A 16,199-nucleotide genomic window follows, 5' to 3' on the forward strand; every position below is an offset into this window, starting at 1 on the left:
GTGTAACGACACATTTTATAGAGATGCAGCGCTCCTCAATACCCGAAGGTTATGGCATATTGTGCCGTCCAATCCAGTGTTCTGCCGGAAGCTCATTGGCTCAGTGGCACGTGCGCAGACGGTGTAAGTGCTTAGATCGATTCATGCCATCATGCCAGTCGCCAGGGAAGGTCTTGATAACTCGGCGTGAAATCTGCGTCTTACCCAATTGCAAGCTGGTCAAGACATATGCTTGGACTGCGAGCTGAGATGCGGGCTTTATCGTGAGCTTACAATACACTATGTGCACATTAGCTTTCCATACATAGCCGGCCAGACCATCACCAAAGGTCGGCGCTGGGGTCTCCGCTCATATTGCGGGGAGCGGCGACTGCTTCCGTATCCCCCTCAAAGCCCTCTTCAAGTTCTCCAGCCTCGCCTTCTCCCGGACAACCATGTCCTTCGCGAAGCGCCTCAACGTCGCTTGCCCGGCTTTGACATGCTCATCCTGCCATACCGCCAGCTCACTCGCAACAGTTTGCTGGGTATACCTGAGCTCGCAGCCCAGGTTCTCGAGCTCTCCGCGCGCTTTTCCGGCCTTGTCCCAAGCGTCGACCGCGACCGCTTTCTTGGCGTCATCAAACAAACCAATGTTCGGCGTCCAGCGGTTAGTGCGGGAGATGGAGCCCAGAGAGCGATCGATGTTGCGTTGAGCTGCAGTCATGCTCCCTATAAGGTATGCTGGCCTGTTCAGTGCGACTTGGATCGCTGTGCTGGAAGACACGACAGAGTGCAGGCTGTAGAACAGTGCTGTCCAGGGTGAAGCGTCGGTGGGTACAAGAGCCTTCGAATAGCGCTCGAACGCCGTGCCGTATACAGGCGGCAGGGAGAGGACTGTCGACAAGCGTGATGAAGCTATGCCCTGCGCCTCCGACAAGTCGTTGTACGTCATCCTGTACTTGTTGACAGACCGCATGGCCTTCCTCGTCGCCATGGTCATGCCACGGATTTGATCCTTGGCGTATGCGACAAAATTCTCGACTTCTTGCGTCTCCTCCATAGGAACTGGTTCGAAGTCATCCTTTACGTGTTCGACCCTGAGCTCAGCCTTGCGTTTGCTGCGCTCAGTAAGCATTCGAGCGTCCAGCTCCGGTACGAGGAAGAACTCCCAGACCAGCTCATGGGTGGCGAAGGTGCCGTGCGTGAGCAGATTACAGAAAAAGTTATCAAGCCGTATCTGCGCATCCCGCAACACCGCCCGGGAAGGCTTCGATGGGATGAGGAACGGCGAGGGGAGGTTAAAGTGCACGGGCAGCCACGAAGCTTGACACTCGGTGCGTAACCAGTTGGCGAGGTTCTCAAAGTCTGTGACCGTGCGACGGCAGGTGGTGACGGTGATTGAGCCGCCGGTATTCTGGGCACCAGATTTAAGCACAAAACGCACCGTGCCGTCTTCAACGAAGAACGAGCGCACGACCGTGGTGGTTCTGCCGTCCTTTCCCGGTGGCCTACTAAGCAGCACGAGGTCGTCAATGCGGTTCCGCACGTCATCGTCCTTAGCTAGCTCCACCGCGCTCAGCCCACGCAAATCTCTAAGGGTGGTATCGACCCTAGGGTCGCCGAAGAGGACACGCACGAGATCTATCCGCCCGTACTTGCTGCCCACCATCAGCGGCGTGAAGCGCTTGTCGTTCGCTGCATTGACATCGGCATCGCAATGCCGGAGAAGCTTGAGCATCATCTGCGTGTCGACCACGACATGCAATAGAGTATTGCCTTTAGCGTCAAGGTGATCATCAAGATGCAGAGGCTCCCCGTCGCCTTGCGTTTCAGCCGCTAGAGACATCGCCGAGTCTACCATGGTATGATACTGGCGGTGATCGTAGGAACGGCAGAGCGCAAACAGCGGTGTCTGGCCGTTCATGTCCTTGAGCCGCCAAGGCAGCTTCTTACCGAATCGTTGTATCAAATGCGGCTGGTTGAAGAGATAGTGAGCTACGCAGCGGCCCTGTGCGTCTTGTACCGCTAGGTATTGCTGTAATTGTTCGTCTGAGGTATGCTTCCGAAGGAACTCAAGCAGTTCATCGGCCACCGCTCGGTTACCTGACTGTACAGCCGCGCTGAGCAAGGTGGTACCAGCGTTGTTCCCATCATCAAGGACAAACTCGGCTCGAAAGTGCGCTGGAATGCTCAGCAGGAATCTAAGCGCCTGAACTTGACCACCGTCAACCGCCATCATCAGCACAGAATTGCCGTCAGGATCTTGGGTCTGCGCAAGCTTCTCCGACGAGAGGTCGCCGCCGGGTCCGAGGCTGAGAGTCGAGTCAATGCTCCTCTTGCGCGAATGTGATCGCGACGAGTAGCCTGATGACTGCGACTGGCTGCGCGGTAATGACGCCATGGACACTCTTTTCTTCATCTTCGCACTTGTTTGCTCGGGAGGCGGTGTTGGCGGTCTCTGGAACGGAAATACATGGCCAAGCGAACCGTTGACCGCGGCAAACTCCGGCATTCTACCCTCGCTCGGGCGGAGATCTTTTATGGCTTCCTCGCGAAGATGCAATGTCTCCGGTGCCGAGTCTTCTGACGACTCGTCATTGACTGCATCAGGAGTTTCAGAAATGGCGTCCTCACTAGGCGCGATGATTGACGGCTGCAGTATGGCTTCCAGCGCCTGCACATCACCGCCACGCGATGCCTGCCACAGCTGTTTGTTACGCTTACTAGCTTTGCGGAGCGCGTGCGACGCGTTTGTCAAGTGGTTCAGCACGGCTTCAAGCGTTGCCAGCGCATAGCCTTGCTCTCCGCTCTCAACATCGTCCGTAAAGATGAAGTACCGCATATACAGCAAGCGCGAGTGCAAGTGTCGCACGCCGCTTCTGATGACAACCACAAGTAACATAGAGACCAGGATGTCAGCATTCACAGTCAGCGCGTTGCCCGAATCAGCCCCTGAGTTCGGCACGTCAGTGACAGCCTTCTGCGTAGCTAGTAAGATCTCAAGCATCTCTTGCGCGCTGCTAGCGACGCCCATCCTCTTGAACGCGTCACCACCTTTCGCCAACCGGTCCGCAAGCTCACGCTTGCCCTTCATCCCATCTTCTACAGGAATCCCGACCTGCGCAATGTCGATGTCGGACATCTTACGGATCTTCGAGTCCAGGTCGCTATCGTCAGCCTTCCGAACAGCGCACACTTTGGGAAAGACGGTCTGATCGTGGACTTGCTCAGCGACGTATCGTTCAATCATACGCTCCACAACCGGCCCGGTAAGCTCTGTGTTGGCACCGAGAAGTGATAGCTGTTGTTTGTCGACCTGCTGGAACAGATCGATGGCTGCCGTTATGGCAGTCTCCAGCGAAGTTCGGATGGTTTCTTCCTCTGGCTCTAACTCCAAAGCGGTCGGATGCACGGTCGTACTACCGGACAATGAAGACTTGATTGAGGCGACAGAACTGCTGACAGACGGTGTCTGCGAGCTTACAGATGACCGTCTAGACCGAGGCTTCTGTACTGGCTTATCATTGATGGCTACGAAGTCGCGGATAATTCGCTCAAGGCCCGGTTGCATCTGTCTCGATATCATTGGAAACTGGTTGAGCAGATCTGCAAAACTCTTGACGTCTTTCTTCTTCGGTAAAAGGGGCGGGCTGCCAGCGCCTGATATCGTAGTTTCTGAAGCTTCAGCAAGCAGCTTCCGTCGCTCTTTGCTTGGTTCATCACTAATGACAGCTGGTATGACGGGCGTTGCCTGGTATGAGCCCATTAAAGGCCGGGATATGTAGTACACTAGCCATTGCTGCCCATCGAGCGTATCAGGATAGTAGATGATATCCTGTAAGAGTTGCGCCTGGTTTAGCGTCTTGTAACCCTTGTTGCTATACACGAAGGCATCTTTAACGATCACCGTCCGCCCATTGATGGTAGTGTATTGTTTCGCCTTGCCCTTCTGTTCGCGCACATTGCCGCCTTCCCCAACGGTGTTGCCAGATTGACTTCCGTTTGGCACACGCAACACATGGCTGCCAAGGAACTCCTCGCTTGTCACTAGCTCCGCATATGGGCTGTTGGACTCGCGATCTTTCGCGTTGAGCAGGACTTCGGTTGTCGGGACCAGCAGCACATGTTGATTGATGGGCGAGCATTGCGACGGTAGTGCGCTTCGGAAAAAGGCGCGCAAGAACGGATTTAGTGGTTGCATCCAGGCGGTCCCAGCGTTCTCATGTCGTGCGCCTCATATCGTGGGCCTCGTATTACTATGACATATGTTCGAGCAACAACTCGTTCAGGCGCATTAGACGATGGTTACGACTATGCGCCTAGCGAGTGCCGCAGGAGTTCGCATCTGGACTGCCACGCGTTCGGTAGCTAGCGGGCCGGAGCATGCGGCCTGCGGCTCGCAAGTGTGGAGTGAGGCGGGATGTAGAAAGCCGCATATACGCCCCTTGTACTACTTCGCCTACAGTACAGTACCTCGAGACCGGTGTTGGTCGGCGATGAGGACGGGATTAAACTATGTATTACTTGACTACTTAACAGTCTTAGCTCTGCGTGCATCCTGGGTACATTTCGAGTCACCGGTGGATCCGCCTCGCGAAGAATGCAGGCAATGGTAGCTAGGCAGCCGGTCTCTCGTTATCGCCAGCTTCGAGGCTATCGACAGCACCATGGTTGGGTCAACTATTCCCCATGCCGGCAAGAGAATGGCATGATAGCGTCGTGTATTGTTGCATTATCGACGTAGACTCCTATGAGAGCGGTTCGTGAGCGTCAAGCGACGGAAACGACCCGACCTTTGTCCCGAGGACAAAGCAAGCGCCACGGTTCGCTCCATGCTGATCGCATCTTCGAAGGAGTACGGACATCTGACGAGTCCAGTAACTAAAGAGCGGGCCAGCATGTTCCTCTCCCCAACCGCTTCCTCCTTGCCACATCAACCAGATTCGTATGCCCGCGAAAAATAAACGCGTTCATCGCCGTGCAACCTTAGGCCAGCCTGCCTACCATCGCTGAGTCGGTGAAAGCATCCAGCCACTTCGCAACAGAAGCTCGCTCATTTAATTCGTCATCCGTATAGTCTCGCTCGAACGCCACCTAGTCACCCTCAAAATCAACAGTCATGGCTAGATGGTACCCAGGGTGCACTCCAGCCGAAGCCCAGGCCAAGGCGGACAAACTCCTGGCTGATGTGGGCCAAACCGTCCAAGAATACATGGACGCACCGCCTTGGGATTCGTCCCACGATGCCGCGCATATCAGGCGAGTTTTGCAGCTCTGCGAAGAGCTCCTTGCCTCCGAGCAACAGCGTGACCCGACACTTCAGTACGATGTCTTGCTCGTCAAGCTCCTGGCTGTACTTCACGACATCGAAGATGGCAAGTTTGTCGACCGGCGGCGCGAAGAACGAAAGCGAAGTCGATTGCAGAGCGCTGCACTTGTCGAACGTGAGCCAATCGGCCGCCCGGCCACACCTGCGAGATTCGAACCTGGAGATCCAACAGTCGAGTCCGTTCTGGAAAAGCACGGTACACCCAGGGAGCTGATCGACACGATCAAGCGACTGATTGTGTTCATCTCATGCTCATACGAGGACAAACATAGAGAGGAGACGAAGCGAATTGTGATGGAGTATCCGGAAGTCGCCATTGTGGCAGACGCCGACCGGCTGGACGGTATCGGCGCGGTCGGATTGGGAAGGTGCTTCGTTTTCAATGCCGTCAAAGGGTCCCGGCTCCACGAGATGGGCGAGGTTGTTCCCAGGGTGTTGTTGCATCGGCATACAATGATCAAGACGGCGGAGGGTATCAGGAGGGCCGAAACCCGGCAAGAAAGGATGGTGAAGTTCGTCGCGTGGTGGAAGGAAGAATATCACGATCCGAGAATGGCGAATTGGAAGAATCTGGAATAGCCCAAAGACGCCGATGCTCCGAACTTCCATAGCGATGTGGATTCCGCGTACATCAGGGCCGCAGAGACTAAGAAAGATGTTGTGGAGTTGTCTCAGCCCAACCGTCGCGGCCTCTTACCACGTGGTCCGCCCAGCTTCAAACGTGTCGCGTCAATGACCGCCGAGACCCTCCCTCGCAAGTTTCTTCCCTCGGCTCCCAGCATGACTTTAGTAAATGCTTCCCTCCCCGCACCGAAGCCTCTCAATACGACCTCCAGACCTCGAACATCCCGCAGCATGCCCCTTTCCCGAATTTGACCTAACACAAATGCTGAAAGCTGATACGCGGCATCGTAGCTTCCCCTTGCCGCCTTCTTGAAGTTGAGGTTACCGGCACTGACAGATAGGAGGACGGTGACCATCTTCGACTTCTCCGCTGCACTGGCGCCGCTGCTACTGATCCCCGAACCCGACGTCTCCGCGGCTGACTTGGGTGGTTGTACGAAGGTAATGTGAGTGTTGTGCTTCGTCGAATAGACGTAGATTCGGTGTGGCTTTTGTAGATAGGTTGGATTCTGGTTGCGGCTAGAGTACTCGCCCAGTAGACTATCAATGTCTCGATCGTCCGATGTGCCACCGTCAAGGGCGTCTATGAACCCCATTGATTTGCTGGGCGGAGTGGGACTGTTGAACCCCTTTGAACGATTAGAGGTGGTGATATTGCTGCTCAGCGCACCGAGAGTAGTTTGAACGGCACTGGCCGCGGGTGGAGGGTCGTCGGCGCGGTAGACGGAGGTCGTGGAGAAGGTCCGGAGGATAGAGTGCTGGGAGAGGATTTTATGGCGACAGGATTGACATACGAATGGGGTCACGAGCCGTTGTACTCGTGGCGCAGCCATCGTGTTTCGCTTATACTCTCGCTGTCGAGAAGGAGGCGAAGATGTTCGTGTGCCTCGAAAGCGTGCTGTTTCCTCTTTCGACAGCTCTGCCAAGCCCGCCCTGAACCTCCGAAGCTCAAGAGTTCTGCCCTGTCATGTGAGGGATGCGGCACCAACACTCTTTGCGCCTGAACGAAGTACACTCTCTACAACACTGTTTTGTTCATATCTCTGTCTGATAACCAAAACCTTCGTGAGGCTTCGAACTGTGGTGCGACAACCTAGCATGAGCACAACCGCATTCCGCAGCCTCTCATCACGAGCAGGAGGCGATATATATCCATCCTTCTCCTATGGACGCACTGCAGCCTACCGACGGATAGCGCAACACTTACGGCAATACAGCGAAGCATCATCACGATGGCGGCAACATGCTCCATCACCAATAGTGCGACCTTCTGCGCTTCGATCTCACTTTCTTCCTCATTTACTACCTTCACCAACTGTGTCAGTGAGGCACATTTCGTTCAAGGAGATGCGAGAAGAGCGGGCGAGACAAAGGGCGGGTGAAGCACAGCAGCAACAGTCTGCGGCTCCACCACCATCACAACCGCAGGCGAAAGCCCAACCACGACCAGAGGTTGAGTCAGAACAAGTCCGGCAGGAGACGTCAACTTCCAGTGAAGCAGAGGAAGCCTTCGCCAAGGCAAGAGCAGAAGCGGAGCGAGACTTTGCTCGGTTCCAGAAGCAGCAGCAGAAGCAACAAGAAGAGGAGGACCAAGCTCCCGGCGACGAGGGCAGGGAGCAGAAGGAGAAGAAGAAGGAAGAGACAGCTCCACCACCCCACGGCAACAAGACCCCATGGCAGGTCTTCACCGAGACTTTGAATGCCGAGTTCAAGGCCAGCAAGGAGTGGGAGGAGAGCACGAAGCAGCTTAGTGGGAGTATTCACGATTTCACCCAAAATCCCAACGTCCAGCGAGCAAGGAGCGCCTACTCGAAGGCTGCTGAGGCAGCGACTACGGTCACCGGTAAGGCATTTCTAGGCACAGCAGGCATGATCGGACGAAGTGCGGCGTGGACGTGGCAAACCCCTGTCGTGAAAGGCTTACGGCACGGCGCTGCGGCAGTGGGCGCCGGTGTGGAGAAGGCTACGCGACCAGTGCGACAGACTGAAGCGTACAAGAGCGTTAAGGACACGATCGACAACGGTGCGTCGCAACGCTATGGCGGGTGGACGGAGAAAGAAGAGCGCCGGCGACAGCGGCTTGAGCGTGAAGCCAGGCTAGGCACCGGTCCCAAGCCAGCTGACGAGGTCCACGATGAGGATCCCAACGCTGGTACTAACGTCACCCTCCACAAAGACTCCGCGTGGAAAGAGTCCTGGCGCAGCTTCCGTGACAACAACCCACTGATGCAGCGGTTCTTCGGTCTCGGCTCGAAATACCGCGAGTCAGAGAACCCGCTGATCAGCACCGCACGCTCGGTTAGTGACCGAATTGCGGGCTTCTTCGCCGAGAACGAGACGGCGATGGTCATTAAGAAGTTCCGAGAGATGGATCCTTCCTTTCAACTGGAGCCGTTTCTGACAGAGATGCGGACCTACATTCTTCCCGAAGTACTTGAAGCATACGTGAAGGGAGACGTAGAGACATTGAAACTCTGGCTCTCCGCTGCGCAGTTTCAAGTCTACTCGGCATTGATGCACCAGTATACCCAGGCTGGTCTGAAGTCGGACGGCAAGATTCTCGACATCCGCAACGTAGACATCTTGTCTGCAAGGATGCTGGAGCCGGGTGAGATCCCGGTGTTCGTGCTCATGTGCCGGACGCAAGAGGTACACGTCTACCGCAACGCCAAAAGCGGCGAGCTCGCCGCTGGAATGGAAGACAAAGTGCAGCAGGTCACATACGCGATCGGGGTGACCAGGATACCGGAGGATGTGGCGAACCCGGAGACTCGAGGCTGGAAGCTCATTGAGCTCCAAAAGAGCGGGAGAGACTACATCTGAGCGCCGTTTTCCTGTGGTATCTGTCCACCTACTGATCGGTGTCCATCTGCCCGTCGACGGTGGACTAAATCTCTTAGCAATCTTCTGAGCTTCAGCATGGCGTTTTTCGCGGATGGCATCGAGACTATTCTGCATAGCGTAGCGTGCGGGGGGTGGAAGGCTCGTGGCGATTGCACAGCGAGCGGCATCTGTTTGAGTATTGGAAGGCAAAATAAGCAACCTTACGCAGCTCCGCCTCTTACGCGGACGCTGCCTGTATATCACAATCAACTCTTCTCCATTGGTCATGTTCGATGTCTTACTTCTCGTGAATAGATGGAAAGACAGTCGTGCGTAGTATGTAATTTTAAACGCTTAAGCTCGGCGCGTCTTCGCTTTTTCGAGCGAGCGCCCTCCACATGCTCCACTCAGGGATGCGGAAGGAAGTCTATGTATTCAGTAACGAAGCGATTATATTTCAATCGAACAGCAAAGCGAAGTGAGCAACAATGAGCACCTTCGGTAGCCCGGGAGGACGGCAAATCATCTCCAAGCCAATTCCGCCAGAACGAGGCTCCTTTCCACTCGATCACGAAGCCGAATGCCAGCCAATCATGAAGCAATACCTCAAATGCCTGCGCAGCCATCGCGGCGTCAACGATGACGAATGTAGAGAGCTATCTAAATCGTATCTGCAATGTAGGATGGAACGGTGAGCCATCCAATGAAGCATGTTTGCAGACATAATGGAAGCTGACGGGGATGGTGGCGACTAAGCAATCTGATGGCGCCGGACTCGATGAGAAATCTGGGCTTCCAGGAGAAGCCCGAAGACGGTGCCGCACAGAGCGAAGAAGGGCAGCAGCAAACAGAGAGGTGAAGACGTTGAAGTTCTTCGGTAGCAATGAGCCGCTGTTCGGAGTAGCGCTGGACCGCACTGATTCCATCAGGAACGAGTGGATACTAGCACACTTTCCTTACGCAGGTCACTGCCCTGACGCTGTATAGGCCGTGCTGATCGTTGGCATTACGGGCTGCGCTGAAAGCGAACGCGTGGCTGGGCTCACTGGGAGGCCATCGTACGCCGCACATATGAACGCTTAGAACGACAGCTGTGCGTGCTGCCACTACAGCGCGTTCACGGCACGGAGATGCACCATGATGTAAGTTCGTTGGTGAGGAGGGTCGTGGACGTTAAGCACCGAAGCGCATTGGGGTGCTACGAGACGGTTAAGGCAATCGGAAGGAGGCTGTCTTTCATGCCAAGCTTTCTATCGCAGCACATCAGTTGCCTCTAGATACTCGCAAGAGAAGCCTTGCACAAGACCAGTACAAGTTCTGTGGTCATCTAACCCTCAAGTCTGCACTCCCAGAACTCAACTCCTGCCCAGATGCGCGCAAATGCAGGGTTCTCAGTCTAGGCCGTACCTGATATGCATAGTTCTCAAGTGTATCGTCATTAGCAGCATTGCTTGCTCTCCACCTAATAGCACTCCCCAAGCAACGCCGTAGCCATAACCACAAGCCCAACCGAGTCCTTCATTACACTGGTATAGCGAACGCCAACAGGAATGCTACAAGATGTGGTATCTTGAAACGAGTGAAAGACGAGCGGGGCCCGCAAAAGCCAAGATCAAGGGTGGTATCATCGCGGAAATCATCGCAGGTGTTGCCGTAAACGCCGGGTAGATGGTCGAAGTGGGGAGATCTGTATCAAGTTGGCTGTATGTCACTGCAGCAGCCGGAGTCTACGCAAACGAAGCGTTTCACCATGTTCACGAAGAACAAGCTGTTGTAGGCGGCAGTCGCTGGGCTTGCGACGGTATGGTCTCCGGAATGCCGAGTTCACTACTGCATCTCCATGCCATACTCGTCTTCCTCCTTGAACTCCCCGGGCCAGTAGTTGTTGTTGGGCTGCTGATGGGACCTGCCACTGCTCATTCCGCTGCCTCCGGATTGGAACCCTGGACTCATGGCCTGATGCGTAGCGAAGCCATTGTTTGCAGGTTGGCCGTCTCCGTTCAGGGTCTCTCCAGCAACGGTGGTAAAACCAGGGACGCGCAAGCCTAGAGAACGATGTAAAGAGTCAGCTATGTGTCACATGCTCACGTAGGATGTCACACGTCGCTCAACTTACCAGAGCCGGGACCGCGCGTGTACTGGCTGATGCTGTCGTCGCTGACATGTTTATTGATGACCTCGCAGATTTCGCTATGCATGCGCCGCTCGTCCTCGGATTGCTCGAACGGCCATATGCCGCCAAGCTGTTGCACAAGCTCCTTGAGCTGCTCTTCCTGTCTCAGTTTGAGGTGCGTGTACCACATCAGATCGCGGGCCCAATAGACAGAACCGTTGAGGATGTCACCCTTGTTGGGACCTTTGTCCTTGTCGTCGAGTGGCAAGCCCTGCGTGATGTTGCCAGCACCGGTCGCACGGCGACCTTGCGGGCCAGCGAGCAGTGACGTGGCGGCCGGTGGAGACATGCCGGAATTGGTGATTGATGGAGAGAGCGGCGCATTGGTCTGCAAGTGCTTGCGCACTTTCTCATCCTCAAGTCTGTGCTGCGGTAAAAGCGTGCCAAGGTCCTGGATGCGCTCATTGATATTATCGCGCCGCCTCCGTTCAACGGCGTTGTGTGACTCTCGTCGCCGACGGCGTTTGGCTTCCTGTGACTGCACATTTGGCATTCCACTACCTTCCATCTTGGCAGGGAGAGACGAGGCAACTTTACCGTGGTGCCCATTGTTCTTGAGAACCTCGGATATCTGCGCGTGCATCGGCTGTCCGTTTGCGGGAGATGGAAAGGGTGATGACTCGCCCCAGCTATGCCCGCTAGGAGTACTATCCCAGCCGTTGCCGCCTAGCGAGCCCTGCTGTCTCCGATGACCACGGATTTGTTGCATTCCTGGAAAATCTTCGGCTACTTGTATGCTGGGTGTTGCTGGCGACCTTGAGTCGGAGACCTGGCGGTGTTGCGCATGTGGGCGGAAGCTTGCGGATTGTTGCGGCATGCTGTGGCCGCCAGCGAACTGTTGCTCAGGCCGAAATTGTGCGAAGTTAAAGGCATGAGTGAATGGTGACTGTATGGGTGCACCGTCAGGCGTATGGGAGAACAATCCAGTGCCTTGCATTCCCGCGTTCTGCTGCACGGCTTGTTGTTGCTGTTGTTGGTGAATGAAGTTGCGCATGCCTTGGTTCATGTCAAAGCGACCGTTCTGCTGCTGACTCTGATCAAACTGAAGGTCGAGCAGTTCGTCGTCGGCAATGCCGGAGTTGCCGCCTCCGAAACTGTTACCTCCGCCGTTGGTCAGACTGGCCGGATTGATGTTCATATTCATGTTGCCGGATGCGTTGTTGAAGTGTTGTTGTTGACCTTGTGGGAAGCTTATGAATTGGTTCGGATCGTACCAGGAGTCATTCGGCTCCGACTTGATATATGTGTCACCCATTGTGTTGTCCCGCTCGAAGCCGAAGTCTATCGGTGAATCGTGGTTGCCGTGGCTGTTGAAGGGAGGAAAGACCGTGAGATTCTCCTTGGCTTTGTGAATGCAAGTCAGTTCCGTTTCCAAGCCTACATAGCACGGGAAGACTTACAGGGCGCTATCATCCCTCAGCCGTGGCTATCGCCTTGATTATTCGAGCTTGTGCAGTTGTTGGTCGATGGCGTGGATGGTGCTTTCCCACGTCGCCGAACTGTATCCGGCAGGGTCCTTCCCTGCGGCTGCACAGTGGTGTCCTCGCGAATCCTCAATCTCCTTCGACAGTCTGTTCGGATTGCGCCGGTCAGGTCAAGGACGAGCAACAACGCGCGCGCGGTATTGTCCTGGACAGAGTGTCAGTCTCCGTAAGTGTAAGAGAGGTTCGGTCGCCCGCGGAACGCCCTGCCATAAGCTGCCCAGGTTGCCCAGGCCCGGAAGCACTGCGGTATGGATATTGCAGACGCGCCGAGCACTTCCGGCCGCCGCATGAACGACGAGATAGGACTGGTATGCACTTACCGTAAGGAGGTGCGAAACGGATGTCGAGTTCGCAAGAAGCGGCTAGTGCCGCGACAAGCTGGACTGCAGTGATTGGAGCTCCCCGGTCGAGGTCGCAGATATTCGCAGTGGGTTGGCGCAGCTAGTTTGCAGCTGTTTGGTGGAGGGGCGAACGAATTGCAATGCAAGGTCGGAAGCAAGCGAAGACTGCTGGTAGTTTAGAGCAAGGCTGAAGCTTTCGAGCACCGCTTATCAGCGGCCTTGAGCTGCGCTCTTCACACGAAGAATGTGTGGGAAGAGTGGGCGGTGGCTTTGGTGGGGTTCGTACGCTGTGCGACCGTGGCGGGACGCAGATCCGCCTTTGGCTTTGTGTCTCCTGTCAAAAGACGCCTTGTGTCGCTACGCGTGGCACATGTTAGGGTTGATGGTGGCTAACGGGTGACAATGCATTCCACGGTCGAAGCAGGACGCGGACGAGGATTCGAGGGTGAGAGTGATACCTGTCTTGTTAAGCACTGGGTTGCAGCGGCGGTTGCGGCGGTGCAAGGGTATGACGCTGAGGGTGTCTTGGCGGACCAGCAGGCCGGAACGTCAAGGCGTCAAGGTGCCCTAACGGTCAAGGGCGAGAGTTGATGGAATGGCGATATCGGTAAGACAGGGCACGGCCGAGAGCCGGCGATGATGACGGCGATGACTGACAAGCGTATGTAATTGACGTGTGTGAGCTACTCACTCAACCACGATATCAACGTTTGAACGACAGCAGAGCCGCGTTTATATGCTTCCGTAAGACGTCCGCGCCCTCCATCAGGTGCTGCAATAAGGGACACACGCCAACTGGTTTCACGTCCGCAGATGAGATGATGACTCATGTGAGAGCACACGTAGCGCCCTCGAACGCTCTTTCATCCACACTGTTGGTTTCTGCCTCTGGTTTGTGCAGGTGCACTTGGAATTGAATAGGCTTTCCGGGCAATCTTCCCCGGTCGTATCAGCCACATCTGCCGGCCGAACTCCGACGTGGTTGTGCGATTGGCACAGCTTTCCATCCCCATTTCAGTGCTTCACGCTACTACTACCTTCCCAACCCCATTCACAGCTCGAGCAGGCCTAGGTTGTTATTGTGGTGGTGGTGCAAGACAACGGGTACCGATCCGGACATTGCACTCCCGCCCTACCTTCGCGACATTGTTTGCTCCAAGCTTGCCAGGCGGTGCTTCGTATGCCAGGGCGATCTGTGTGCATGACTGTTTGACACCTTTCTGTCTCGCATAACTGTCATTGGACCTTGCCATTTGCCGCACCAGATCCAAATCCCCGACGGTAGACGGCACGATCATCCCGCCTGTGCAGCCTGCGGAGCTCATCCGAACGACGCATTAGCTCGCTGCGTCTCTGTCTGAGGCTACTTACAACCTGGCACCACACCTGCCAAGAATCTACACGAAGCGTCTACGCCTTCTTCGCGCGGGTCCACGGTGGCAAAAGGCAGCCATATAGCGAACCTCTTTGCCAATCGGCTTGTGCGGCAGAGGTCAAATTCGAAGGCGGCCTTGCGACCCTCTTTTAGGCTGCATCATTTCCTGGTTGATGCAACCTTCCGTCACCCCGACGCCGCACTAGCTTTGACAGCTTCATTGTCTACACGAGCTGCTGTGAAAGTTTCCACCCTGTTGAGACAATGGCTTCCACCTCCTTCAGAGAAAGCATGAACAATCTAGGATGGGCTCGCCGCGAGCAACCCGCCAACACAAGCAGAGAGAGTTCAATATTCGGCACACTGCAAAAGCTGAACCCATTCGGCAGCGATGGATTCGTAAGGCTGCCCACACATGAAGGCGAGGCACCTGGGGCACCACTTCCTGCGCGGTCACGGCGTGAGGAAGAAGAAGGGTGGTTTGCGCGTAAGTCACGATGTTCTCCTAGCACGCTAATGACCACCATCACCAAATCCACGCACACGTTTTCCTTCGATTGGACATGGAGGTCGTTTGCATGTACCCCTGCGGTCATGGACTGCTACCTGGATACAACTACCCTGAGGCTGCTGCGGGTCATAGCATTCGCATCTGCGAGTCATGCCTGCTCGCGGCCTGCAAGAGTCTTCTAGGCTCTCCACTGGGCATTCCTCAACAGTCTTCCACTCAGCAGCACTGCCTTTCGGATGCTCTTCCGCGGACCCTGCTGACTACTATGTACAGTCAGTCGATGGGACCGCATCCTCGTTTTCGGCGGCCTCAATCTAGCTGCCATCGCCTTATTCGTCGTTTGCTTCACCTTACTGCCAATACTCAGTCTCCGGCCGCGCAAGTTCGCGATACTGTACGTATGCTTAGTTTTTCTATCTTGGTCATTCTCCCCGACTCTGGATCATGTGCGCGTGAATGAGAGGGTGTGCAGCGCCTCGTATCTCTTGCTCACGAAAGATCAGCCGGACCGTCATCATCAACCGGAAACGACAGGGTCAGTGCAGCCACGCAACGGCAGCGGATGCAAGCTGCAGTGGCAAGGCCCGTTTGATCTGCAGCTTAAGTGGGCCTGGGCGGATCCGAGTGGTCTATCTTGTTCGAACCAGACGTATACACTTCTGTCCTCACCACTCGGCACCCTTGCATTGCGCCTCTCACATTACAGCCTGGGCTATTCGTAGAGCGCGAGAGATATGGTACGCTAACATTTCTCGGTCAGATGGTCAATGGCTTCGGCACTCTTTCTAAGCTCATGGGCCGTCCTGATGGGCCCGATAGTGTACGGTAAGAGCACACCCATCCACACCACACCTGGAACCTTGCGTAGCTGCCGTCTAGACATTCCGCAGCAATCAAGGCTCGGGGATTCGCGGCGTGGCTTGCATTGTTAATCCTTTGTCTGAGACATTTCGCTGATCAGCCGTTGACAACATAGCCCGCCATTTGATCTCGCCAGAGAGACTACCGTTCACCGCCACCTACTTTGGCAGCATAGCGCTTACGCTGTACTTTGCGCTCGGAGTAAGTCAAATCGGTAATTTCCGACGTGGCCTTCTTGATCCTTCCAACCCTGCACCTGCCCTCACAGCCTACTCTGCATGTTGCTGTGGAGCAATGTCTTGCGTTCCGGTCAGGAATGGGTCCGACTTTTTCCCAACCAGGCGCATTCAGTCGGAGCCACGAATAGCGCTGGACGTGGCTAACGATTTGCCAGTTGCGGAGCACCATACTCACCCTGCTCACCGCGATCGTGCAGCTTGTGGCGCTTGTATGGTATCTAGTCTCCTACTTCCCTATGGGCTCGCAAGGCTTGCGCTTTGCTGCCAGATTTGGCGGCGATCGCATGATGGCTTGGATGAGCGGGTAATAACCACATTCTGCCCACTTGCGATACCTGTATGCAGTACACCACTCTATTCTCCCATTCTCCGCATTGCATCATCCCTTATCTTTTTCGCCTCATTCCAATCACCAATGCATGCGCTACCTCTATGCCAGGGCAAAGACAATACCAGCGAC

The 16,199-nt window shown here is 55.4% G+C and overlaps 8 protein-coding genes across 8 annotated transcripts; 4 read left to right on the plus strand and 4 right to left on the minus strand.

Annotated features, from left to right (window-relative positions):
* Nucleotides 1-162: 162 nt before the first annotated feature.
* Nucleotides 163-4,192, minus strand: BAUCODRAFT_29304 (uncharacterized protein). The gene has a single exon (XM_007673917.1). It carries the CDS (start codon nucleotides 4,178-4,180, stop codon nucleotides 350-352), a length of 3,831 nt encoding a protein of 1,276 aa, XP_007672107.1. The 5' UTR covers nucleotides 4,181-4,192; the 3' UTR covers nucleotides 163-349.
* A 309-nt stretch (nucleotides 4,193-4,501) lies between these two features.
* On the minus strand, nucleotides 4,502-5,005 carry BAUCODRAFT_189816 (uncharacterized protein). The gene is made up of 2 exons (XM_007673918.1): nucleotides 4,711-5,005; nucleotides 4,502-4,507 (listed from the first exon to the last, which is right to left on the minus strand). Exon 1 carries the CDS (start codon nucleotides 4,911-4,913, stop codon nucleotides 4,728-4,730), a length of 186 nt encoding a protein of 61 aa, XP_007672108.1. The 5' UTR covers nucleotides 4,914-5,005; the 3' UTR covers nucleotides 4,502-4,507; nucleotides 4,711-4,727.
* Nucleotides 5,006-5,098: 93 nt separating this feature from the next.
* BAUCODRAFT_61655 (uncharacterized protein) lies at nucleotides 5,099-5,887 on the plus strand (the record flags this gene model as incomplete). The annotated part of the gene is made up of 2 exons (XM_007673919.1): nucleotides 5,099-5,393; nucleotides 5,481-5,887. The coding sequence occupies 2 exons, from the start codon at nucleotides 5,099-5,101 to the stop codon at nucleotides 5,885-5,887; spliced, it is 702 nt and encodes a 233-aa protein (XP_007672109.1).
* A 46-nt stretch (nucleotides 5,888-5,933) lies between these two features.
* BAUCODRAFT_189418 (uncharacterized protein) lies at nucleotides 5,934-6,878 on the minus strand. The gene has a single exon (XM_007673920.1). It carries the CDS (start codon nucleotides 6,763-6,765, stop codon nucleotides 5,980-5,982), a length of 786 nt encoding a protein of 261 aa, XP_007672110.1. The 5' UTR covers nucleotides 6,766-6,878; the 3' UTR covers nucleotides 5,934-5,979.
* An 87-nt stretch (nucleotides 6,879-6,965) lies between these two features.
* BAUCODRAFT_100530 (uncharacterized protein) lies at nucleotides 6,966-8,964 on the plus strand. Its single transcript, XM_007673921.1, has 2 exons — nucleotides 6,966-7,192; nucleotides 7,493-8,964. Exons 1-2 carry the CDS (start codon nucleotides 7,031-7,033, stop codon nucleotides 8,753-8,755), a joined length of 1,425 nt encoding a protein of 474 aa, XP_007672111.1. The 5' UTR covers nucleotides 6,966-7,030; the 3' UTR covers nucleotides 8,756-8,964.
* A 70-nt stretch (nucleotides 8,965-9,034) lies between these two features.
* BAUCODRAFT_81816 (uncharacterized protein) lies at nucleotides 9,035-9,789 on the plus strand. Its single transcript, XM_007673922.1, has 2 exons — nucleotides 9,035-9,446; nucleotides 9,512-9,789. The coding sequence occupies exons 1-2, from the start codon at nucleotides 9,244-9,246 to the stop codon at nucleotides 9,612-9,614; spliced, it is 306 nt and encodes a 101-aa protein (XP_007672112.1). The 5' UTR covers nucleotides 9,035-9,243; the 3' UTR covers nucleotides 9,615-9,789.
* A 342-nt stretch (nucleotides 9,790-10,131) lies between these two features.
* On the minus strand, nucleotides 10,132-12,725 carry BAUCODRAFT_189575 (uncharacterized protein). Its single transcript, XM_007673923.1, has 4 exons — nucleotides 12,620-12,725; nucleotides 12,329-12,557; nucleotides 10,872-12,272; nucleotides 10,132-10,800 (listed from the first exon to the last, which is right to left on the minus strand). Exons 2-4 carry the CDS (start codon nucleotides 12,339-12,341, stop codon nucleotides 10,583-10,585), a joined length of 1,632 nt encoding a protein of 543 aa, XP_007672113.1. The 5' UTR covers nucleotides 12,342-12,557; nucleotides 12,620-12,725; the 3' UTR covers nucleotides 10,132-10,582.
* Nucleotides 12,726-14,392: 1,667 nt separating this feature from the next.
* On the plus strand, nucleotides 14,393-16,047 carry BAUCODRAFT_61945 (uncharacterized protein; the record flags this gene model as incomplete). The annotated part of the gene is made up of 5 exons (XM_007673924.1): nucleotides 14,393-14,615; nucleotides 14,913-15,033; nucleotides 15,400-15,464; nucleotides 15,616-15,701; nucleotides 15,895-16,047. 5 exons carry the CDS (start codon nucleotides 14,393-14,395, stop codon nucleotides 16,045-16,047), a joined length of 648 nt encoding a protein of 215 aa, XP_007672114.1.
* Between the last annotated feature and the right edge of the window lie 152 nt (nucleotides 16,048-16,199).

Source organism: Baudoinia panamericana (genome assembly GCF_000338955.1).
Source record: "Baudoinia panamericana UAMH 10762 unplaced genomic scaffold BAUCOscaffold_1, whole genome shotgun sequence".
NCBI classification, from domain to species: domain Eukaryota; kingdom Fungi; phylum Ascomycota; class Dothideomycetes; order Mycosphaerellales; family Teratosphaeriaceae; genus Baudoinia; species Baudoinia panamericana.